This window comes from Chelonoidis abingdonii, chromosome 12, assembly GCF_003597395.2.
Source record: "Chelonoidis abingdonii isolate Lonesome George chromosome 12, CheloAbing_2.0, whole genome shotgun sequence".
NCBI lineage: Eukaryota > Metazoa > Chordata > Testudines > Testudinidae > Chelonoidis > Chelonoidis abingdonii.
Window position 1 is genome coordinate 7,111,212 of NC_133780.1, and position 25,416 is coordinate 7,136,627.

At 47.9% G+C, this 25,416-nt stretch overlaps 3 protein-coding genes across 3 annotated transcripts in view; 2 read left to right on the forward strand and 1 right to left on the reverse strand.

The window, feature by feature from the left end:
• The window catches only part of LOC116830654 (E3 ubiquitin-protein ligase TRIM17-like), a 241,167-nt gene that overhangs the window by 83,297 nt on the left and 132,454 nt on the right, over positions 1–25,416 (reverse strand). The gene's annotated exons all lie outside the window — the stretch shown is intronic.
• LOC116825933 (zinc finger protein RFP-like) overlaps positions 1–25,416 on the forward strand; it is a 469,299-nt gene that overhangs the window by 40,763 nt on the left and 403,120 nt on the right. The window lies entirely within an intron of this gene.
• Positions 540–18,053, forward strand: LOC116825927 (butyrophilin subfamily 1 member A1-like). Its single transcript, XM_075071708.1, is given in 9 exon segments — positions 540–840; positions 2,054–2,335; positions 3,605–3,709; positions 5,187–5,207; positions 7,485–7,551; positions 9,300–9,324; positions 10,025–10,039; positions 10,042–10,087; positions 17,224–18,053. Coding segments are annotated over 9 exon segments (1,335 nt in total). The 5' UTR covers positions 540–578; the 3' UTR covers positions 17,736–18,053.

Genomic DNA, 25,416 nt, shown 5'->3' on the forward strand with positions numbered 1-25,416 from the left:
AAATTGTGTTATATGAGGTGAGAGGTGGTGTCGAAAGAGGCTGGGTCCCAAAACACTAGTGTGAAATCCTAAGAGATCTCTATTGACTTCAGTGGAGTCAGGATTTCATCTTTTCATCCTTCTCATATTAAAACCAACAATGAGAATCACGTCAGAAATATACTGAAAGCCGGAACAGATCACAGAGCTCAGGTACACAGTGTATATACTCAGGTCACCCTGTCCGGTCACGGGGCGCTGAAATGGCTCTGTAGCATGTCAGATTAATGTAAGGGGAGTTATCAGTGACACCCCTCCTGAGCTGGCCTGTCATTTTCTACTATAAATGCCTTTTTCAGGTGCTTGTAATTCTTCCAAATTTTAAATATTCAGGTTGAAAATTTGCATGCCAGGTGTCTGCCTCACACTGAATTTTGGAAAGTTGAACCTATTGAATCAGTCATGAATATATATTTTTTCCTATCTAAGCTTGTTTTCTTTCTGCTTTCACAGTCCAGTTCAGAGTGATGGGTCCTGGTCACCCTGTCACTGCTGTTGTGGGTGAGACCATTGTGTTACCCTGTCACCTGTCCCCCAGGATGAGCGCTGAGAACATGGAGGTGAGATGGTTCCGATCGGATTTCCTTTCATTTGTGCACCTGTATCAGCATGGGAAGGATCAATACAGGAACCAGATGCCAGACTATCGTGGAAGGACAGAGCTTTTGAAAGCTGGCATCACGGATGGGAATGTTTCCTTGCAGATTCTTAATATCAGACACTCAGATGAAGGACAATACAACTGTTTTGTTCAAGATGGTTCTTTTTATGAAGAAGCCCTATTGGAACTGAAGATAGCAGGTCAGCTGCTCTTGTCTGTGTTATCTTAGTCTGGGCTGCAGTTTTTGTTGTTTTCTACTGCAACAATTGTGACCAGCAATTTGTGAATTATTTTAGAGTAACACAGTGTGACCAGATTTCAGCACATGACCATGTTCATACACTTTGTAAAATATGCTGAAAACTTTCCCAACATTTTATTAAAGACCTTTTCAGAATGGTCAAGAGATTTCCTTGTCCAAAAGATGTTTTGGCTGACTTCAAAAGGAGGGAGAGAAAGGAGAGAAAAGACGTCTAGACAAATATGGGCCTGGTTTGTACTAGAAAAGTAGGTCAGCTTAACTATGTCTCTCAGGAGTGTGAAAAATACATTCCCCGCAAGCGACAAAACTAAGCTGACCCTAGTCCTCCCCATGCAGGCAGCACTGGGGTCAGCAGAAGAATTCTTCTGTCACCCCAGCTACTGCCTCTCAGAGCGGTGTATTACCGATGACACCAGGAGAAGTCCTCTGTTGGTGTAAGTAGCGTCTCCACTGAAGCACCACAGCGGTGAAGCTGTGCTGCTGTAGCCTTTCAAGTGTGGACAGCCTGTGCTCTTCCAATTTGTCTGTAGTCATTTTGAGATGAGGCTAAGGTGGGACTGCCAGGTTGACATGGGCTTCTGACGAGGTCACTACGGGTAGTTAGTTGGGGTGCAGTCAAAGTCAGTTGTAGCTTTCTGATTCACTGAGGCCACATAAAGATGGTGGTGGGAGGGGAGACATCATGTATTTACCGCTAGCAGATGAGGCCAAGTGTTTGTCCCCTGCTGCTCTGACACAGGAACCATGGATCCAGTTAGAGTTATTTGTTTGTTTGTTTGTTTGTTTTTGTTTAAAAAGAAAACAAACAAAATGTTTATCCAATATACTAAAAAGTGGCTTTCTGAAAAATTCATATCCCACTAGGTATTTAAATGAAGTGCCTAGTTTTCCAAAGGTGTTCAATGCTCCATTGTTCTTGGGTGGAGAGGACAATATCTCTCACTTATTCAGTGAAATTATTTTAAATATTTGTTCACATCTTTTCCTGTCTCCATTCATATTGGGAATTCAGAAATTCCAGTGTTCATTTATCCCTTCTATGTGATCAAGTGATCTCTAGTGGGAGTAAGGGATCCACAATCTCTCACTCATCCTTTTAGCTGTTAAGTTACCCCATTGATTTGTCACACTTGTATGTAATTTTCTTCTAGCTTTGGGCTCCAATCCTCTCATCTCTGTGGAGAGTCACCAGGATGGAGGGATCCGGGTGGTTTGTCAATCGGCTGGGTGGTATCCAGAGCCCAAGGTGCTATGGAGAGATCCCAGTGGGCAAGAATTACCATCGCTCTCTGAAGCAAAATCCCTAGGGGATAGTGGCCTGTTTGAAACAGAAAATTCTATTATTATAAAAGAACGTTCAAACCAGAACCTGTCCTGTTGGGTCAGGAACACCTTTCTCAATCAAGAAAAGGAATCAACAGTTTATATAGCAGGTCAGTTACCAGCCAAACCCGCACGCTTAAATCACCTTAATCAGAAACAAAACAAAACATAGGAAAGAAAGAACTGAAGCATCTGTTGTGCATATTTTACAACCTACATAAAAACAAAGAAGTTCAAAAACTGGCACCTTAACAGGGTCACAGCTCAGGCAATCTGATTGCCTTAATTTTGAATATTCAGAGTTATCAGAGTTTTGGGTTTCATGTAAATTTAATCTTAACTCTGATACTCCTGAAAATCTTTCTTAAAAAAAGAGTATGATTTTGAGAAGAAATAAAAACTTAACTTCATCACAGTGATTTTGTGAATTTGTACACTATGGTTTGTTTGCTACCTTTTCAATAAGTGAAATGTCACCAAATTATGTGGGCTTGTTTCCGTTAACATTCAGTGGGAGTTGTGCTCATAACTCACTTTGCCTTTGTTTACACGCACAAGCTGTACTGATTATCTACTGAGTTATTGATGAAACCCCTTGTCTGAATGCTCTTATTTCAGTTTCAGAGTGTCATATGTATTTTGCTTAACTCAGTTCCTTACTGATTGATACTAAATGGATAAAGGACACTATTCAGCTGATCTACAATTTAAAGTTTTGTCAACCAGTTTAGTTAAATTGGGGTAGTCCTGTTACGTGGTCAGCTGTGGAATCAGTGTAACAATAACTGCATGAGTGTTACACCAATTTCACTAAACCAGTGCACAAATCCTGTGTGGAGAAGGCCTTAGGCATGTTTGAAATGCCCACCCTGGCTAGATGATTTAAATGCTGTAGATGCAGGAACAGCAAAAGAAGATGAATCAATTTGCAGCACCTAATGTTTGGATTAATTGCGATTATGATTCATCAAAAGAATTGGGGAAATTATTAGTGACTCACCAAAATATTCTAATTACTGCTGCAATTTCTGAATGTTGCTGAACAGTGAGGACCAAATTGTTTGCTGGCATAACTCCACTGCAGTCAGTGCAGTTTTATGAGCAGAGAATTTGCCCCTGAACTCAATGAAGCTCTAAATACCATGAATCAAACCAGGCCTGTTCATTCACAGGTTAATTCAGAGCTAAAGCTGTGTTGGTTGGAGTAATTTTTACAATCAGGTTTTGGTCTTTTGTGTAGTAGAGAGGGGGTCATGTTCTCACTCTTATCTCACATACGTCTTGCTGGGGACTGTTTACATAGTTACGTGCAATAGAGAAAAAATTAGTGTTGTCCCTGCTTCCCAACTGATGCAAATCTTGTGGGGTTTATTTTTCAGAATTCTTTTTCCCGAAGGTGAATCCATGGATGGTGGCTCTGAGTGTGATTCTCCCAGTTTTGTTTGGTTTCATTGGCCTCACTGTTTATCTATTTAAAATAAAAGGTAAACATCACAGGGGAAATTTAATGAAATTAACAAGAAATTTTCTTCTAATAAATGAAAAAAAGAAAGAATGAAATTTTACACTAGGCCAAGCAGGAGAAGCACCAACCTGCACTGCGCTCCCCTCAGCAGCACAGGGAAGGAAACGTTACTAAGGTTCCCATTTGCTCCAGCGGGCAGTGATCTGCACCAGCCCTTTACAGGCACAGAATATTTCTCCCCCAGAACTGCCTCAGTTAAGCTGAATGGAGCATTTGGGGAAGGGGTGGAGGGAAGATTGATCCAAAACGTTCTCCACACGTCACTCTTTTCTGACCACTTCCCACCCAGCTGTGCTGTTATTCCCTCCTCAGTCCCCGTGGACTTTGGGAATTAGTTAATGTCTCTTTCCCTCCTCCGATCAGTAAATATTTTGTAGAGTTGGGTCCCCCTAACAATTGTGTGTTATTTTATTTTGGGAGCAGTTGTCTGTGATTTCATTTAATGTTAGAAAGAAATTGGAATGAGACAAAGCCTGACAAATTTCACCCCAATAGGTAATATTAAAAAAATATACACAGTAGAAAAGAGGGGTCTAAATAGACTTGAGCTCTGAGCTTGAACCTGAGTTCTGAAAATGGTGAGGAACTGGAAGTCAGAGATGGAGAAGGGAAAACTTTTTCTCCTGGTGCTGAGAACATGAAACCCATCAAAGGCTCATGAATTGTATAATCACTGTGCAACTTTCATGAAATGCAGACAACTGTATAACCAAGGCAAAAATGTTCCTAATAAGAATTTGTATTTACTTCTGTTTATTTTTAATGGAATGGGGTATAGAAATCTGTAAATGTCATGCTTTTTTCTCCAATAAGTAAAACTTTTCTACAAATTTGTCTCCTCATAAGGGCATTTCTTTGTTTATTTATAAAATTTTTGGGAGGAGATTTTTAACCAGAAAAAGATGAAAGCCCAGATACTGCATCACTAACATCCGTTAGATCTTTGCCATTGACTTCAATGAGTGTAGGATTAAGCACTGAATGCAGCAGTCATATCACTAAAAAAATAATGCTGATAATTTGAGGGCCAGAAATTCCAGTCTGCACCCCCAGAGCTCCCAGCAAAGCCAATGGGAATATGAGAGATAATACAAGGAAGCAGGACTGGGCTCTAGTGGCTAGATTTTTTTAAAGGTATATGGTCAGCTAACTCTCACTGAAATCAGTGGGAGTTAGGCACCTAAATGCCTTGAAAAACAGACCCTAATTCGATAAGAAATTGAAAACTTTCAGAACTGTAAATCCTTGAAAATAGTCAGTTACTATTGGACACTTAACTCTTGTGTGGCCACAACATTAGAAAAACACGAATGAAATGTTTGATATTTAGGGGCCAGGCGTTCATGTCATGAAAACCCTCCTTTAACTCTCCGTTAATGGAAAATATTCCTAAATAACTTGTATTGACATCTGTTTGCTTTATTTCATTTCTTTAGGGAAACATCTTGGAGAAATCAGTAAGTTCAAATTTTCTTTACATAGGACCTTTTCCATTAAGTTGTTTGCTGTTTTATTATTTATGGTGATGATTATTAAAGGGAGATCAATTTGAAAACCATGTGAAATATCAGTGATAATGTATTGATAATGATTCAGTATGTGGGTAAGAGGAAATCAGAAAGAAAATGTTCTTTGAAATGTATCTTCTCTGAGGGTGAAATTCACATGGTGCTGGAGACACTGTGACATGGGGGACCAGGAGGTCTGTGTGCTCTCAAATGTCCTCTTGCCTCCTCAGACAAGTAAATAGTGTGGTCCGATGTGGATCTCGTGTGTGGTTAAATTTGAGGAGAGTTCATTTTTTCATTTTATGTTAAAAGGAAATTGGGATGAATTAAAGCCTGATAAATTTCACCCCATCAGATGAAAAGTTATACACAATGTTCAACTTTCACAAAACTCAGACAACCATGTAGCCAATAGAAAAATGCTTCTAATAATAATTTTATTTATATATTTATTTATTTTTAGGGAAACGTGATACAGAAATCGGCAACTGTTGTGCCCTTTTCTCCAACAAGGAAAATTTTGTACAAATTTGTGTCCTCATGTTCTATTTTTTAAATGAGAAAAACATGAAAGCCCTGATGCTGCATCACTACCGTCAATCAGAGCTGTACCTTTTGATTTCAACGCGTGTAGGATCCAACACTAAATGCACAAGTCACATCCCTAACAGAATAATGTTGATAATTTTAGGGGCCAATAATTACATTCCGTGCACACTGAACGCTTCCAGCAAAGTAAATGGGAACATGTGATATGCAAGGAAGCGGGATTGGGCTCTAAGGGCAGCTTTTTAAAGGTATTTGGACACCTAATGCCAATTGAAATCAATGGGATTTAGGAACCTAAATATCTTTAAAAATCTGCCCCTAATACCCTAGGGAATTCAAAACTTTCAGAACTAAGTCCATGCAGATAATCAGTTATTTTTTGATACTTTAGGGCAGACACAAAATGAGCCCAAACGTCTACACCACAATTTTACAGGCCCCCAAACCGTGTCTTGTGAGCTAATTAGCTGACATGGGTCAATTGGGGGTGTTCAATTGCTGTTCTTTGAAATGTATCTTCTCTGAGGGTGAAATCCACATAGTGCTGGTGGCACCATGACATGGGGGGCCAGGAGGACTCTGTGCCCTCAAATGTCCTCTTGCCTCATCTGACAAGTAAATAATTTGGTCCAACATGGATCTTGTGTGTAATTATATTTCAGGAGGAGTTGTTCATGTTTTCATTTAATGTTAAAAGAAAATTGGTATGAAATGAAGCCTGATAAATTCATCCCCCCTCCCCCACTCCAGGTAATATGAAAAGTTAAACACAATGTTCAACTTTCACAAAACTCAGACAACCCTATAGCCAAGAAAAAAATGCTCCTAATAAAAATTTATATTTATTTCTGGTTTTTTTTTTTTTTTTAGGGAAACGTAATACAGAAATCAGTAAGTATTGTGCCCTTTTCTCCAAAAAGGAAAACTTTGTACAAATTTGTCTCCTCATGCTCTGTTTTTTTAAAGGAGGAAAACATGAATGCCCTGATGCTGCACCACTACCATCAATTAGAGCTGTGCCTTTGATTTCAACGAGTGTAGGATCCAACACTAAATGCACAAGTCACATTCCTAACAGAATAACGTTGATAATTTTAGGGTCCAATATTACATTCCGTGCACATTTAATGCTCCCAGCAAAGTGAATGGGAACATGTAGTCTGCAAGGAAGTGGGAATGGGCTCTAAGGGCAGCTTTTTAAAGGTATTTGGACATTTAATGCCAATTGAAATCAATGGGAGTTAGGAACCTAAATACCTTTTAAAAATCTGGCCCTAATTTTCCCTAGGGAATTCAAAACTTTCATAACTAAGTCCATGCAGATAATCAGTTATTTTTTCATACTTTGATGTAGACACAAAATGAGCCCAAACGCCTACACCCCAATTTTACAGGCCCTCAGCCCATGACTTGTGAGTCTGAGTCAGCTGACATGAGCCTGTTGGGGGTGTTCAATTGCTGTGTAGCCACATCCTATGGGACTTCACAGGTGCTCCACACCCTACCTGTGGGTTGGAAAGGGACTCTTCTCCCCTAATCTCAGTGGTTTCCCAGCCCATAGCCTGGATCAATGGGTTTGTGAGGGACAGGCGCATGATGGGAGGCTGGGGTTGATTCCATCTATAGAAGAGAAGCACTTAATTAGTGTGTGTTTGTTTCTGATTCTGTGTTACCTAGATGATCTTCAAAGAGAACTTGGTAAGTGTTTCTATTTCTCGATTGCAGCCTTTTCTGTGGTGTTGAAACTGTCTCTGGATCTCTCGATCTCTCGCCCTTCTGCCAGGTGGAGTCGGCAGCAGCAAGGGCTGGATTCAATGTCAAGGGTTCCACTTAGCAACACAAACCAGAAAACACTTGAGACCCCACCCAGTAATGTGGGAAATTTTAACTCCTGGGTCTCTTTAAGGCTTCTGGCGGCACCACTCTACCACTGCAGCTGCCCTGCAATCGGATCTTCCGTGTAGCCACCCTGTGCCGACCTCCCACCAGCATAATTAAACCACCCCCAACAAGCGGCAGTAGCTATGTCATTGGCAGAGTGTCTCCCACCATCGTAGCACTGTCCGCATCAGTGCTTTTGTCAGTGAAACTTATGTTGGTCAGAAACTTGCTTTTTTCACACCCTGACTGACAAAAGTTTTACTGACAAAAGTGCTAGTCTGGACACTGTATAAGAGACAAAACTTCCCACTCAACCGGCCTGAGTCTGGGTGTAACAAAAGAAAACTTGTATTACAAGGCAAAGGGACCCCAGCATTGTTTTGGGAAAACACCAAGGCCATGATTCGAAAGCATGTAACTCTAAGCAAACCCCCCCTCCACAGGACATTGGGCAATGTCCTTTGCCTCAGTTTCCCACCTTGCCGTGTGAAAATCCAATGAGTGAACGACCTGTAACACATCACTCCCCTCTCCCGCCACTGCAGCCCACTCACAGTTGGTTGTTCTTAATCAGCCAAGACCCAGAGTTCAGAGGTGCCCTCACAAGGCTTCACCTCCCACCCCTGAAGGGTGTGGGGGGGCATTGAGCAAGGCAGCTGCTGCTGCCTCCACTTCTGCAGCTGGCTTACTGCTGCTGCTGCTATCACTGCCACCACAGGTCCTAGGTGCCGACAGCCCCAGAGCACCCATGGGGAAAAATTAGCAGCTGCTCTGCACCCACGCACAGCCGAGCTCCCCCCTCCCCAGCGCATCTCACCTACTAGCAGCCTCACTGACCAACTCTTTCCCCTCCCTCCCAGTGCCTCCTGCCTGCTATGAAACAGCTGGTTCACGGCACTCAGGATGCTCTGGGGAGGAGGAGGAGGAGCGGGGATGCAGCACACTTGGGGGAGGGGGCGGGAAAGAGGTGGGGTGGGGCTGGGGACTTGGGGAAGGGGGTGGAATGGGGGGTGGAGCTGGGATGGGAAGAGATGGGGAAGGGGTGGAATGGGGGTGGAGCAGGGGGTCGAGCACCCACCGGCTACAGGAGAAGTCGACACCTTTGCCACTAGCTGCTCACTGCCTCCCATCCTGAAAAGGGGTGAGGGCCATCGAGCAATGCCTCTGCTGCCACTAGAACTGGCTCACTGTGGCTACTGTCTCTGCCACCACTGGCTGATGCCTCTGCTGCTGGTTCTGCTGGTTTTTCGGGTGCTGTTACCTCTGCCACCGCTCAGCTCCACTGCTGTTCTCACAGCTGCTGCTGGCCCCCCACTGCCACTTCTGCAATGGTGCGTTCTGAGGTTCCACGACCTCCCAGGGATTCCAGCAGGCCGTGGCTGCGACTGCAAGTCCGTTGTTCACTGCAGCCCTGTCCCCACACTAGGTCTACGACCTGGCCCCTAGCCTGCTCATCAATGGTTTCAGCTCTTGCAATCACTGAACTGAAACAAGGGCTCTCCATGGAGTCCAGTCAGCTCTGGCTTTAAGCACAGGAGAGGGGAGGGGAGGGTCAAATGGTATCCAGGGCTCTCGAAGGGGGAATTCATAGCATCAGGCAGGAACACCTGTCCCCACCCCCTCTGATTTTCACTGGGTTTTGGCATCTCTATCCCCTGCTTAGCCAGTGAGCTTTAATTTAGGGTGTCACTGACATACCCAGAGTACAATCCAGACTAAGGGGTGACTGTGTCACCCCAGCCCTGCAACCTGGGTGCCCCATACAATGCTCTGCCTCTGTAGCCTCCTACCTGGAAGTCTCACAAACAGCCTCCACTGGGGCTGGATTCTTTAGTTGATTTGCAGATTAAAACCAAGGCCTTAATCTGGCTTCAGAAGGGGACTGGGAGCCAGTGGAGGGACTGGAACATGGGCCTGATGTGTCACTGTGGCCTAAGCCCTGGAGAAGGCCGGCAGCTGCATTAGGTACCAGCTGGAGCCTTCACACTCAGCTGTGGATTCAGTGATCTCCAGTAACCCAGCCTGGCAGTGACGGAGGCAGGGATCACTGTGGCCAGACCCTTGCCCACAGGAAGATGCAGAGTTTCCTAGTGAGCTGAGCTGTGTAGACACTGATGCTACCTGGTCACCTAGGCCTAGTGAAGGGTCACATAGGACTTCAGTCTTTTGAACATTTTGTTTAGTGGGGGCTGTAGAAATTCAATGGAATGACGTGAAGAGTCTCATCTAGTTCTTCAAAATGTGTCCCTGCTTCTGAATCACTTTGCTCTTGCCTGGGTTCAGTGTAAGCCAGCTGCTCTTCATCCCAGAGCCCTGGTCTTCCTGCATTTGCTCAGCTGAGTTCTCATCCCTCTCTCTGTGTTTGTTTTCAGACTGGAGAAGAAACATCATCTGCCCAGGTAACTACAGCTCCTATTGCATCAATATCCAAAGCTTCCTCTGCCCTGAGATTTCCCCTCCCTTTTTCTGATACAGTTAACGTTTTACACTAGCTTTTTGGGGCAGGGACAGCTCTATACTAAGGCCTGGTCTACACTACGCGTTTAAATCGATTTAAAGAGCGTTAAATCGATTTAACGCTGTACCCGTCCACACTACAACGCTCTTTATATCGATATAAAGGGCTCTTTAAATCGATTTCTGTACTCCACCCCGACGAGAGGAGTAGCGCTAAATTCGAGTATACATATCGGGAATTACAGGTTAGTGTGGACGGAAATCAATTGTTACTGGCCGCTCCGCGGAGCGGTATCCACAGTGCGCCACTGACCGCCTGGACAAGCAATCTGAACTCGGATGGAGCGGGCAGGTAACAGGAAAATCCCCGCAAACTTTTGAATTTACATTTCTGTTGCCAGCATGGGAGACTCTGATCAGCACAGGTGGCGATGCAGTCCCTCAAATCCAAAAAAGAGCTCCAGCATGGACGCGTCCGGGAGATGACAGATCTGATCGCTGTAGGGGAGACACTTCTGTTGCATCAGAGCTCCGTTAACCGAACAACGAGAATGCCAAAGCATCTTGAAAAAAGAATCTCCCAGGAGACACAGCACTGCATTGACAAGCGTATTAACCGAAGCTAGGACCTCAATATGGACGCTCATGGATGGAGTGGTACTGGAGGACTCAGCTTCCCATCAGTCCACAGCTAGTCCCTGAAAAGTATTTCGGGCATTCTTGGCTGAGCTCCCACGTCTGTAGGTTCAAAACACAGTGGCTGGCGTGGGTTCAGGGAATAGCTTCCTAGTTCTTATCCCCCCACGCACCACGTGTAAAGAAAATGGGGAAGAAATCCTTTCTGACTAAACTTTCAATGTCACCCATGTGTAACTGAGCTGCGTGGTAGATTGAGAGCGCGATGCTGCAGCAGTGAAGAGCAGTACCCGCTCCTCTCCCCTCTCCCTCCCCGGTGGTAGAATGGTGCAGATAGGACTAGTACTCGTCCTCATGATATACTAACATGTTGACATCAAGGCCAATTGCTGGTTTACTCCCAGTAGATAGGACAGAGGCTAAATAACCAGCTCAATCATAGCAACTGGGGCTTCAGCCCTCCTTTCCTGTGTAAAGAAGATGCTGTACTGCCGTTAGACGTCATAGCTACAGCATGCTGGCTGCTCTCCCCACAATGTCCTCCTGGACTATCGACCGCGCGATGGAGGCTGCCTCCCCTCGGTTTTATTGTCACTAAACATCAGTGTTTCTTATTCCTCTCAGGTTCATTTATTACTTCATGACCTAAAATGGGCAGGACATTCTGTCACGGTATCCAGGAAGGATTGGGGAGGGAGGGAAGGCAACGGGGGTTGTTGCAGGGGCACCCCCTGTGAACTGACATGGAGCTAGCTGTGCTCTGATACACGGGTCCTCCTAAATACAGCTTGCCCCTTATTCTAGCAGGAACTGGACTCTATTTTAGAAACTATAAGAGAAGGGATTGAACTCAGTCCCAAGTCGAGTCAATCCCAATTTACTTTGTGTTGCGCCCCCAGGCAGATTTCAGCCAGGGAACGATATAGCCAGCCGGACGGTGCAGACAAGAAGGAGAGAGAACTCACTCATTGGCCAGTTTTCTGCCAGCAGTGACGGTACAAGAACAAGTGGTAACCATCTCTTGCTATCATTGCAAAAGTAATGAATGCTGCTGTTGTAGCGCTGGAGTTCATCGCCTCTCTGTCCGCGGGTATCCAGTAACACATACGGTGCTGGGGAAAAAAAAAAGGCTGAACGGGCTCCATGGTTGCCGTGCTTATGGCGTCTGCCAGGTGCAATTCCGGGAAAAACGGTGGCAAAGGATTGTCAGCTGAATGTTTTCCGCCGGAGAAAGGATGACTGACGACATTTAACTCCAAACCACCAAAGCGACAATAATGATTCAACCAGAATTTTCCCCCCGGGGGGGCCCCCCGGGGTGGGGGGAGACTGCGGGAAGCTACGGGAAAGCTACGAAGAGCTAACCCAGCAAGCAACGCTTCAGAAATCGCACGTTAGCCCTTGGACCATGGGACGCGACAATGCCCGAATTACTGTGCCTAGTGTGGCCGCATGAAATCAAATTTATAATATCAGTTTTATAAAACCGATTTTAGCTAATTGGATATTATCCCATAGTGTAGACGTGGCCTAAGGTGAAAAGACTCAAAGGTTTGTGTGGCCAACAGTGTGATTCTGGGTGCCTCAGGAGTTCTTCTGTGCACACGGGGAGCTCAAAGGATTCTCAGCTAGATGCTGTTAGAGTCCCTGATGGGGCTGGAGGCTCAGGGAGGGAAGGGTGGACAAAGGTCTGGACCAGGCCAGGTTAATGTCTAGGCTGCTCGTTTCAATTTTCAGAAGCCCTAACAGGGCTGCATGTGCCCAGACAGCTGCTGCTCCTCTAGCTGCGGTACAGGTACACAGCAGCCAGCAGGGGTTAGCACATTCACTGCACACAGATACCCATTGGTCACTCACGGAGATACAGAGACTCCATTACACACTGACTGCAACCCCCCAAACACACGGCAGGATCCAAGCTGCATGAGAAGCCAGGGAAGCCAGTAAGGGCCCAGAGAGAGCCAGTGTGGGCTCTGGAATTCCTTGGGGAAGATGGGGCAGGAGAGGAGTGGTATGGGGAGGGATAAGGTTAGGGAGTGGGAGAGAAATAGAGGGATGCACAGGGATTTTGGGAGTGGTCCCTCTGGGGAATGATTCTTCTTCCAGGGGGCCAGGGCTGCCCAGAGGGGGAGTAAGTGGGGCAATTTGCCCAGGCCCCCACAAGAGTTTTCTGGGGCCCCTGGAGCGGGGTCTTTCACTCGCTCTGGGGGCCCTGGAAAACTCTCACGGGGCCTGGGCCCCCAGAGCGAGTGAAGGACCTGCTGCCGAAGACCCCGAAGCTTCTTTTGCTCCGAGTCTTCAGTGGCAATTTGGTGGCCACTGAAGACCCCAGGCCCCCTGAATCCTCTGGGTGGCCCTGCAGGGGGCCACAGTTGAGGTGGGCTAGTGAAGTCCTGTGAAGACTGTGATGTGGTTCCAGAGGGACCTACCCCCCCAAGTTGTGTGAAAGGGAAACATTTTGGGATATGAAGTGCACTGGTGATAAATGAATGTACCACGGAGGGGGAAAAATGAACAACTCATTCGCATTACAGGGTTTGAAAATAAGTGCATCAGCAGCTCAGTAATGCAACATGGAATTCACTGTGGCCAGCTTGACAAAACCCGCTGCTCACTGTGCAGCTCTGGGGAAAAGGTCAAACAAAATATGAGAATCCATAAAAATGGGCTGGTGAATGACATGGAAATATTATACAGTAATTCTATAATTGTGGTTTGCCCTTATTTGGAGTTCTGTGTTGGGTACCACTTACCTCATCTCAGAAAGGGTAGCGAAGAAGAAAGGGGGGCTCAGAGAGGGGCAATGAGAATCAGCAGGAGGAGAGTTTGAAAAAATTTGGAATGTTTACCTTTAAAAGAGAGGTGCGAGTGGGGACATGATACAAGTACAGAATATTGCACAACCCCCCTGAACAGATGATGATTTAGATTGAAATGTCAAACACTTGGTAGTTAGGAAATGCCAGTTTTCTGCTTCCCTGTACACCCTTAATTCTTACCCCTTATGCATCCATCCTGGGCAGTGAAAGAATGAGGCAGGGGTCCTGTGGCAAAAACAGTGTGTGATCATGTAATTGGAGATTGTATCATAACACACACGGGACACTGGCTAATGATCCAACCCTAGGGACACAATATGTTGCTAGAGAACACAACAGAAGGGTAGCGAGAGTGGAGAAAGCTTTACCGGCAATAACACGTACAAACACTGGAAACTGGTGGGAATAATTTCAGTTCTTCCAGGTCTTCGTGCAACTCTGTCCTGTGGTCTTTGCAATCAGTGCATAACATGGCCAATACAGCATCAGGCTAACAGAGAGATAGAGAGAGAAAGAGAGAGAGAGAGCGTGTGTGTGTGCGCGCGCGCGCACTGAGTTAGTCCGTTGTTTGCCAGCGTCAGATAGGAAGATGAACCATCCAACTTTGGAAATTAACAAGACAGCAGAGGAATGTGAGCCAAAGAAATGGACACACATTATTTTCATTTGCTCATTTTTGCACCACAAACTACATGCTTGCCAGAGACCTTTCTTCATCTTTTGCTTGTGCTAAGAATCAGCGCACTAAAAGAGACATCTACGCCAGCCACGTACCCAACTCCTAAACTGAACGGCACAGACTGAGGTGGGACAGATTGGTCAGTGAAGGAGGTAAAAGTCCGAGAAGTGGGTCAGGGTCAGTACACTGGGGAAAGGTAACATGGACATGAGTTTGGGGGTGGGGAGAGAAGACTGGACTTAAACTCCCAGGACCCTTTGGAAAATGTGGCCTAGGCACTCCGTGGATTTTGAAAATTGTACCCAAAGCCAACAAGTTCAGGCTTATTCTCTATCTTTCGTTAAGGAGGGTGACCCCTGACCCCAGTAGACTGTCTCCAGGGACAAAAACCTGCTACAGTTGACAACTTGGAAGAGGAAATACCAAATCTTCTCCTATGCCCTAGCTGCCCTCTGGCCTTTATATCATATTCCCAGGAGCAAAAGAAAACCCTTTTCTCCCCTTAGGGCTGCCAACAGGTGGGGAGTCAAAAGGGGCAACTGTCCTGGGGCCTGGAGATTAAGGGCCTGGGATCCCCTGGCCGCTGCTACCGTGGCTGCGGCCAGAGCCCGGGGCCCTTTAAATCATCTTCAGAGTCCTGGGTGGCAGGCCGGTCAGCACTGCAGGGCTGAGTGAGGGAAAATATCCCTCAATTCTGTTAGCAGCCTGCTTCCAACCCTTTTCAAAATTCCCCTCCATGCCTCAGGCCTCCCATTGAATTCCAGGGGGATTGGCCAGTGACATGAATGGCAGCTGGACCAGGTCTTCGGTAGCAGGCTGGCAATGTCACTTCAGAGTGTCAGAAGGGAAAGTCTAATTCACGACTATTAATAATTATAAAAGTGATAGAAATTCTGCTAAGGAAAAAAAGAGTCTGTTAAAATGGTAACCACTGACAAAGAAATGCTCACATGTGTATTTGGGGATTGTTTACTTTATGCTGAACTCTAGAATGTATCTTTTTCCCAGTGTAACATTTTATATGCATAAGGAGCCACTCAGTCGTTCCTAGAAAACTCAACATTTCCAGACTGTCAGGATTGGTTTGCTCCCCCCGCCACATGCCACCCCATCCTCTTTGGCGTGATGGTGTGTGTGAGGTTATGCCACATGAGGGACACCATTTTTCAGAGATGGAGGGGGCAGAATGATGTCCCCCATCCAACACTGGACAAAATCACATCCATTTTAACTCCCGTGCTGCACAGTGGACAAACCTCTCAAACAGAGGCCTGTCCATTTTAATCCCGGGACGAGTTCCTCCCTCTCTACAACACTAATTTCTGTTAATGTGCTTGTTCAGATGAGCTCTCATCTCTGATTCTGTGTTTCCAGGGCTGGGAAGTTCTGCGTCACCTGTACAAGAAGGTAACTGAAGTTCAGATTCTATCAATGTGCCAGTCTCAGCGGCTGTTAGAATGTTTTGCTGATTTCCTCTGACTGTGGCCATGGGAGGGGAGTTCAGTGCTCAGGGCAGAGCTCACAAGCATCCTGCATTTCCCAGCACAGCGGGAGGGGAGGGAGGTTGTGTAGCCATGGCCTGATGTACAGCAGTAAATCCAGCACTATTGTGTCTACCCCTCCTGCCCCTCCTCTGCCTTCACATGCAGTGCGACCCGCAGAGCTTCCTGGGCCTACAGCCCAGCCTGGCTGCACAGCCACTGATGTGTCCCAGCCCCTAGCACAGGACCAAAGACACAGCTCCTTGTTCGCCCAGCTCCCCAGGGCTGTCCCTGCTCACAGCCCCCTCCCTGCCTGAGGCCCTGGGGGACAGAGCCATGATCTGTGGAACAGGAGCAAACTGAATTCTGGGTCTGTTAAATGCCCAGTAACTGAGGATTAACAATTCAGAGGTTGGAAACCGAGGAAATAACGTGTAAATGCTAAATTCAGAGATTAGAGAGAGAGAGAGAGAAACAAAGATATTTCAAGTGACAAAACAGGGAGATGAGGAAATAAAATATGCCCAGTGACGAGAACCCTGGTTGCTAGAGTACAGAGAGAGCCCAGGGGGAAAGTCATGAGAGTGCAAAGAGGGGGACGCATCGGGATTGGGAAGGGCCAAGAAGATTAAGGGATGGGGCAGCATTTGGAAGGGTCTGGAGGGCCAGCAGTGCCTGGCAGGAACAGGAAGTTGAGGAGAGCAGCGGGCTGTCAGCTGAATGGGGCAGGTGCAGAGGCAGTAGGAGTGGGGGCAGGTGGAAGGTCCTGGAGGTTTGGTATGGTGGCTGCTTGGAGGGAAGAGGCAGGTGAGTTGCTGTTTTTACCCTCATAGCAAACTCTCTATAACCTTTCACATCCTGCTGCCCTGGGCCTCCCCTGCCCCATCTCTCCCCTCTGGGATCCCTTCCTTCATGTCTCCATTCACTTCTCTGCTTGCTCTCCCTCCTTCCCCTCCTGCTCCTTCTCCCCCAACACTCCCCTTGCTCTAACATAGGCTAAGGGTGCAGGGATGGGAAGCATCTGTTCTCCTCTCCCAGCAATGCTCTTTGTCATCTGCGAATATGGGGTTTAAGATGGGAAACTGCAGGGAGAGGTGAGGTGGGTCAGTGAGCACTGAGGAGAGGGAGCTCAGTTTCTCACCTCTTGTCCCCCATCTCCCCGACATGTGGGTCTCTAATCCCGTCCCTGGAGAGATGTGGAGCAAGACAAGAAAAATCCTGAGTCCCAGACCTGGCTCAAGTGACCCTTTTGCTCCACAGCTGGCCCGTCTCTGCCAGGGACGTGACTCTCCCCTGCACTGTGCTGACATCTCAGAGCTGCTCCCCATTCAGAGCTGGCAGGTAAATCCTGCAGGAAGGAGATTCTGAGTCATTCCCCAGCTGGGGCAGATTCTGTCACTGACACCATCAAACCCTTCTCCGGGGCCAAGCTCTGCCCCAACGCTCTGATTCTCTCTCCCCAGCGCATGTGACTCTGGATCCAGACACGGCTCATCCCAACCTCGTCCTGTCTGAGGATCGGAAACGTGTGAGACGGGGAGACACACGGCAGGATCTGCCCGACAACCCTGAGAGATTTGACACTGAGCCCTGTGTGCTGGGCTGTGAGGGATTCACCTCGGGGAGACATTGCTGGGAGGTGGAGGTGGGGGCTGGGCAATACTGGGCTGTGGGGGTGGCCAGAGAGTCTGTGGGGAGGCAGGGAAGGATCAGCCATAGCCCTGAGGGGGGGATCTGGGCTGTGGAGTGCTGGGGGGGTCTGTTCCAGGCTCTCACCTCCCCTGTGACCCCCCTGCCCCTGAGCCGGGTCCCCAGCAGGATCCGGGTTTGTCTGGACTGTGACCGGGGGCAGGTGACATTTATCGATGCTGGTGACGAGGCCCCGATCTTCACTTTCCCGCCGGGCTCCGTCCCTGGGGAGAGAATCCGACCCTGGTTCTGGGTGTGGGCGGGATCCCTCAGACTGTGTCCCTGAGACACACAGGGGAGGAGGGAACCGGAAATCAGCCTCTCTAGCCTCATGGACCCAAGTCTCTATGATCTTGGAGGACTCCCATCTACCCAGTCCTCATCTCTATGGCTGCTGGAAGCACCTCCCCCTCCCTCTTTGTAGCCTCAGGGATGGAGGGAGGAGGGGGAAGAACCCCTGGGTTTGCAGGAGGGGCCCTGAGGGGCAGAGGCGGGGGCTGGGCAGGGGTAGCACTAACAGCCGGGCAGGGGACAGGCGGAGGTGGGGGTGGCAGGGACACAGCATGAATCAATCAGGGTTTGGAGGGTTGGGGAGAAGCAGCAGCAGCAGTACAGATCTGTGACCCTTGATCTCACTGGGGGCTCCCAGCCCAGGATCAGCACGAGGGGAAGGGATAAGATCAGGGAGAGAAGAGAGCAGCCAAGGGGGATGATCTGTGACAGGGGGGAGAGACACAGGGAAATAAAGAGGGATGGGAAGTGAAGCTAGAACAATAATGAATAGAAAAGGACAGTATGAAAGGAAAGAGAATGTGAGCAGGACAGGGAGATTTATTACATGTTACTGAAAGTGAGACTGTAACTCATTAATTCCCTATATTAATTCCTGGCCATTGCTCCTATTTTAGTGCCATTAAGAAAACTGTTCTCAGTAGCTGGGGATCTCCTGGCCGTGCTGCGGTTATTAAAGCTCCTTCTCAGCTCCTTTTACTTTGCTCTTTCCAGCTACTTACTGTAAATAAAACGTTACAAACAATTCTTCTTCTTTGTTCCACTTTACTGTCCCAGCTGCAGGTGCTGGCGGAGCGTCATGGGATTTGCTTCCCAACTTGGTTGTGTCCCTCCAGCCCCCACAGAGAATATTACACCCAGGGCTGGCTCCAGGCACCAGCGAAGAAAACAGGTGCCTGGGGCAGCCAATAGAAAGGGGTGTCAATGCATCAGTTGTTGGGGTGGCATGTCCAGATTGGCAACAGCAGCACTTCAGCGGTGGCTCAATCTGCCCACTTCAGTGTTTGGCAGCAATTCGGCAGTGGGTCCTTTCTTTTTCCTTTTTTTTTCACCACTTAGGATGACAAAAAAGCTGGAGCTGGCATTGATTGAACTTCTAGGAATAGAGTTTGCGTTTTCCAGTGTGATGCGTCACTAACCAGCCTGTGCTCTGTCTCTGTCCTGTGCACACCCATGTCGATGAGGAATTGCTCATCTGTGCTCTGCGGCGAGGTGACTGGTCGCACAGGGGGCAATCCATGCAGGGACTCAGGTGTTGCAATTCTGAGCATCACAGTGAGTAACTTTTAGACAGCAAGAAAATCACAGGAACAGCAGCACTGACCCTCAGAGCTGAGTCAGGGGTCTAAACTGCCTAGACAATGCCAATCTATGAGATACATAGGTACCTCAGTAGGCAAGGAGCCAAGTAAGCTAGCCAATGGGAGATGCCGACAATGGGGGAAGTGGTGCCCTAAGTCACACCTCTCTCATAGATAGGGGTCTAAATCTGGGCTGCAGAGGGGTGTGTGTTTCGGCTTAGCAACCCACAACCAGGAACCCACCACCTGACGTCCGGGGCCTCCAGTCATGGTAGCTGCCAGTGCCTGGTAGTGATGGTGATGGCTGGGAGTCCCAGGTCCTTTGAAATCGCCCCAGCAGGCTGGAGGGCTCCTAGGCACACATGCTGGATGGGTGTAGTGGCACATTAGGGGGAGGGACAGTTCTAGTCCCTGGCAGGAGCCGCACTGGTCAGGGGTGGAGAGAAGTGGCCCTGGACACTGACTACTGGGTGGGGGCAGAGGAAGTCCCAGACCTTGACAAAAGCCATGCAGGGTGGATGGGAGAAGCCCTGGACCACAGCAGGAGCGACACTGGGCTGGGGGGGAGAAGAAGCCCATGACTCTGGCAGAAGATGGGCTGACACGCCACCCCCAAGAAGCTGGCCTGAGCTCCTCCACCTACTGTGCCCCCTGTGTGGAGCCCAAACTATTCACCTTGGTATATCCATTTCCCCCATCATCATGCAGCCATGAAGGGATTCAGCCTCAGAGGCAGGGTCAACATTAGCCCCATTTGACAGGTGGGATCTAGGGTACACAGAGGTGAAGTGACTTTCCCAAGACTAAGCAGGAAGTCAGTGGCAGAGCAGAGAACCAAACCCAGGACACCTGAGTCCTAGGCCTGTGCTTGAACCACCAGGCCACCCTTCCTACCGGAGTAGGGGCAACCTCCTCTGCGGGCACTAGACAGAGCCCCCAGGAGGTGGGACACAGAGAAAGATGAGAAAAGGGACATAGGCGGGAAGCAAGAAGGGGAAACATCAGAAGGGGAGGGAGCAAAGACTTAGAGAAGAAACAAAAGGAAGAGAAAGGGGCAGGGAGAGCGACAGGAAGGAAGTGGAGAAAAGAGGAAGGGAGCAGGGAAAGATCCCCACAGCTTGTAAGTCCCATGCGCCTTCTTCCCACAGCCAACAGTGGCCCTCAGGTCCCAAGCAGGCGCTAAGCCGGGGTGAGGCACAGAGTGAACACAGTGTCTTTACCCAGGGGTGTCAGTGAAGGCAGCTTGTAGCTGAGTGTCATGATTTTAACAGACTGTAGTTCATGGTAATGTAATGATGTAGTTCATTACTACTGTAATAATGACATTGCTATGATACCAGTGATAGACACACATTCAATAACTAGAATATGAAGGAAGTGTGTGTATAAATATGCTGGAAATTGCCATTTCGGACAAGGCGACTGAGCCAAACACATACACCTCACCCTTAAAGCAAGAGGGGGCAGAAAGGAGTTGGCAGGAGGTGCTTGGGGGAGGGGACCTAGGGGGCAGAGCGGGGCAGAAAGAGGTGGAGTGTGGCGAAGTGGGGGCTTGGCCTTCAGGAAGAGGGCAGAGCTGAGAGGGGGCACCCACCGGCAAAACCAAAATTCAGCTCCTATGGCACATGGGGTGATGATATCAGCGGTGGCGGCAAAGAAGCCGGGTGGGCATGTGGAAGCCCTGGCCATGCCGGAAGAGTGCGCCCAGCAGTGCAGCCGGCGGCTTGCTGGGCACCAGCGAGCACAGGTGCAGCACGGCCCAAATTTCAGGTGGACGGATCCACATGGGCGTGGTTTGCACATGTGGGCACCAGTAGGGGCCCATTAACTGTTCTGCCCTGGGGCCTGGAATTGCTGTTGGCAGGGTCTGGGGGGACTCTGCTCATGTCCTGCTTGGGGCCCACAGCCCAGCTCTGCGCGTTCCCATAGCTTGTCCTCTGTGTCCATTCCCCTTTCTGTTCACTGTGCTGGTTTAGATCAAGGATGACACTCATTTAGGGGGCTTCCCTGGGGTAACAGAGAGATTTACGCTCTGAATTCTCACTGGCACGGTGCTTTAAAAATCTTAAGCAGGCCAGCCCCCCAAAATCATGAGATTTAATAAGAACAATATAGTAAGTATTAGTATTGTTTTATTTGCCTTTTGGTGTCTCAGAGCTTTAGACTGCACTGCGGTGAAATTTGTAAGTGTTTCTCTGCAACAAAGAGAACTAGATACTTCCTTTGTTTAGAAAACAAAAGCCGAGAGTCTCACCTCCTCACATGCTTCCAGGAGCTGGGGCTTCATCAAACACAACAAATATCACAAGATTCATGATAAAATAATGAAAGTTGGAGATGCTACAGCCTCTTTCCACTGAGACAAGCAGCGTTAGTGTAAACGAGAATCAGGTCTTGAAAACATTGATTCCAGTTTAACCAAGGTTTGAGCCTGAGAGTTTATTATCACAAGGCTTGGAAGAATGAGCTTTTATTCATAAATGTTGGCAAATGTTGCTTTTGCTGTCTACACACAGACCAGTGAAAAATATTTCAATTGATAATAAATGAAAATTACAGATATGCAAAGTAAGAGCAAGGCTGCTTGAGAATTTATTCAAGTTTGACTGAAGGCCAGTGACTCTGCATCTTTTGACAGGTGATGTAACCATCTGTGTTTTCATGGTTATAAAGCTTCAACTTTTTGAATTTTGGTGTCTAGTGACATTAAATCTTTGGAGTCTGACTTGCTATTGATGTATCCCCCCATAATTTCCCACAACTGTGAAAACTGAACTTGAGAACAATTGGAAGGAAATGCTAAACCCAGAGTTTTGTGCAAGTGTGAAAATTTAACTCAATAAATATTGAAAAAATGCTTAAAACTAGCTGCAATACTTTCTCTTAATTATATATATATAATGAATTCTGCCAAGCCTGACTATTGTTCCTTAGACATGCAGACTCTGCTCCTTCAGGGTCACCACGACAGGGAGATGCCCCCCAGCCACAGGGCCCTGGGGCACATGTCACACAAACGCCTGCAGGCTGCAATGTTCCCCGGGGGCTCCTCCCCGCTCAGCAGCAGCCGAGTCAGTCCCAGGCAGGGAAACACCCGGCGGCTGCTGCAGGAGCTGCCAAGGCAGAGCCCGGCCGGCCTCACTCGGCTTCTCCTGCAGCGAATGTCGCTTGTTCTGGGGCCGCCCCTGGGGGCGGGGCTTCTGCCTCTTTTGTTGGTTGGTTTTTAATTTCCCTCCCGAGAGCGTGATTGGCTCCCGATTGGTTTCGCCATCCCCTGGCAGCTGCTGACCCCGATCCTCGCTCCTACTGCAGCGACACGTTCTTTTGACTTGTTCTTTTGGGAGGGGGGGCTGCCGACTGCCCCCCGCCCCCCCGCCTGCACCCAACACCCCCACGTGACTGCGCCTGGGTCACTGCAGGGGAGTTGCGCTTGTGGGGGGAGAAATAGCTGTAACTGCAGCGGGGCAGCATCGATTTACCGCCCCTACCTGGCTCGCCTGGCAGTTGCATTCTCCCGGGGGGCGGGGGGCACACAGGCTGTGTGGGAGGGGCAGGTGGAGGCTACAGCAGGGTTTGGGGGAGTTGGATAGGTTGGCACAGTTGATCTTGGGACACAGGGGTGGCTCCACTGGGCTGATGGGGGGGAGGGGAGTGGCACCTACTGTCCGGTTCTAATTATTGGTCAGTCTTTTGGCACTGGGGTGCAGCAGCTGGGGGTGGGGTCTACTGGGGGATCTGGTCCAGTTGTGTAATGGCTGTGTGTGTGTTAGGTCAGTTCAGAGTGAGGATGTATTATATATATGGAAGCAGGAAATCTGTCCACCCACACACCCATAGAGAATATCCTGCCCCTAGGAGAACAGTTTGGTGTCTACTGGGATGTGTCACTTTCCAGCCTGTGCAGCTCCTGGCCACAGGTATCTAGTTAAAGCCACCAGCTGCTCTATCCGGACCACAGAGAATGATGGAAGCTGTGGAACAGCAGGCAGCCTCTCCCCAGACAAGGAAGAACCATTAATAGAAACCTTCCCAACCCAAGGCAAAGGGCAGCCCTGGAGGGAGAGCCTCTCCTAAATACAGAAACAAGGAGAAGCATTTAGGAAAAAGCCCTCCTCAGTCTAAGACAAAGGAATGTGACAGCCCTGAGGGGGAGACATCTCCATTCATGTCTCCGATTTTAATATTTCAGACCTGTAGAAATATTCACCAGAGCCCACATGGTCAGAGTTAAGGGTGTTTCCATACTGGGCCATGAGAAGGTTTCTGTTTACTGGTGTGTGTGTGTATCCCAGATCTGGTTAGGCGCCACTGGACTGTTGTCAGGGGAATCCAGGTATCTGAGCCCCAGGATCCCCCAGAGTAGTCAAGACTCTGGCACCAGAACAGAGCCCATCCACTGCTCCAATCTTTGAGTCCCTAGGCACATTCTTTGGGACTCTCCCATCTGAGGCGTGAAACCCGCTGCCTAACCCCCTAGTGCAGAGCTGACCCTCCAGACTCCGACATGCTTAAACACACCATCTCCCAGAACTCCACAACAAGGTGAGAGCCCTCCTGTTTCAGCTGAACTCTCTCTGGAGGCACGCAGTAGTTGGGAAGCATCTCACACACAGGGAGAGACTCTTTGCACAGGTCCAACACACCATTGCTCTTTCACTTAACCAGCTAAAGCACAAGAGAGTTCAGATCATGTAGCACAAAATGACCAACCTAGCTGCAGTGCCCCTCACTATCTCCCCCCTCCCTTGGGAGTCCTGGGGGCCATCTGGGCCCAGGAAAGCAGGTAGGGCCCCCGGCCTCATGAACCTGCTGAATGCTGGGAGATTTTGCTCTCTCCTGAGTTGGAGACAAAGAGTGGGATCCATGAAGGGGCTTAGGTATTACAAAGCTGAATGTCACCGAGTCTAAACTGCAGCTGCCTAGAAAATCTCTGGAATGACACTGTGAGCCACAAAGCCTGAGCTATGGGGAGATGTAAGTGCCTTAGAATGGGTGACACAGAAGCCAGCGTGCTAGGCAGGGAGCTGCCTAAACCAGCCAATGGGAGATGCCGACCAGAGGGATGTTGTATAGGGATTCCAGGCCCCTCACTCAGCTTTGTGGATTGCAGGGCTCTTCCTGTGACTGGCTAGTGCCCAATGTCCTTTGATAAATTTTGTTTGTGAGGTAAATGCCCCAAAATACAGAAAATTCAGAAGCCATTTCTGTCTTCTTAGGATCAAATGTGGAGCTGTTTGGGGAGTTTGAGGAAAGATGGAGATGAGAAGTTGGTGTTTAACTACAGTGGGGAAAAGGAAAACCCAGGAACTGCTGGTAGGTGCCGTTGTTACTCACCAGTAAATCGGCACAGGGATGTTATCAATGCTCAGATCTCTGTGAATAACAGGAGAGTAACAGCGAGTAACATGCTCCCCCGTGAGAGGCTATTTATTGTTGCCTCTGTGCAAAGCAATTTGTGTTCTGGGTTAATGGAAACTCAACAGGTGAAAGGAGAATGGAGGAAATTATATTTACTTATTGAATAATCCAAATCATTTTCTTTAAAACATGAACAATTTGAACAAGCTCTGTTAGAAATCTCAATTCCTCTGCAGCTAGGGCCGTCGATAATTACAGCATGTAGACATTTTTCACACAGAAATGTGTCTCGCCTGAAAGTGTGGCTTCAGCAAAATCAGGGTTTCCCTAGAAATGTTGCTTTTTATGACAGTACGCTAGATTGTGATCAGGAGAATCAACATGTGTCTGCAAACAGTTGAATCATTTCAATTTCCATCTAAAATGTCCGTCCACATTTTCTGTTTCTACATTTCTGCAGGGAAACATTACAGAATATTTCATTCCGGGAAACATCTTAACCCCTGGAGCTCAGCATCAGCTCATTTATGTTAAGGGTGAAAGATCAAGCTACAACACATAATGTGAAAATTTATTTCATGATGAAGTAGAAAAATCTCCAAATATATCATGTCCAAGAATAATCTAGAGATCATGCAGCCACGAAACCACTTCAAGCCAGGGGGTGCTGCATCCCCAGTACCCCTCATTCCAGCACTTAAAACTTATTTTTAAAGGCTCTGTGTCTGACTGAAAATAGTTCTTAGACCAAGAGTCCTGTGCAGTGTTTGAAACTCAAATATTGGAGCATTAGGACATTGAAAGTGAAATGAATTAAAACTGTAGAACTAATTTTTTTTTTCTTCAGTGTCTACACTTAGATAAATGGAGAGAGTAAAGCACAGCCAGCCTGCAAGAGCCGTGCTGCAGAACAGAAAACCTGGAATCGTTCCCTGCTAGGAAGAAACAAGCATGAGCTGCCACTGCTACAGATATTGCTTAAATTACACTAAAACTTTCCAATTTTTTCCAACTCTC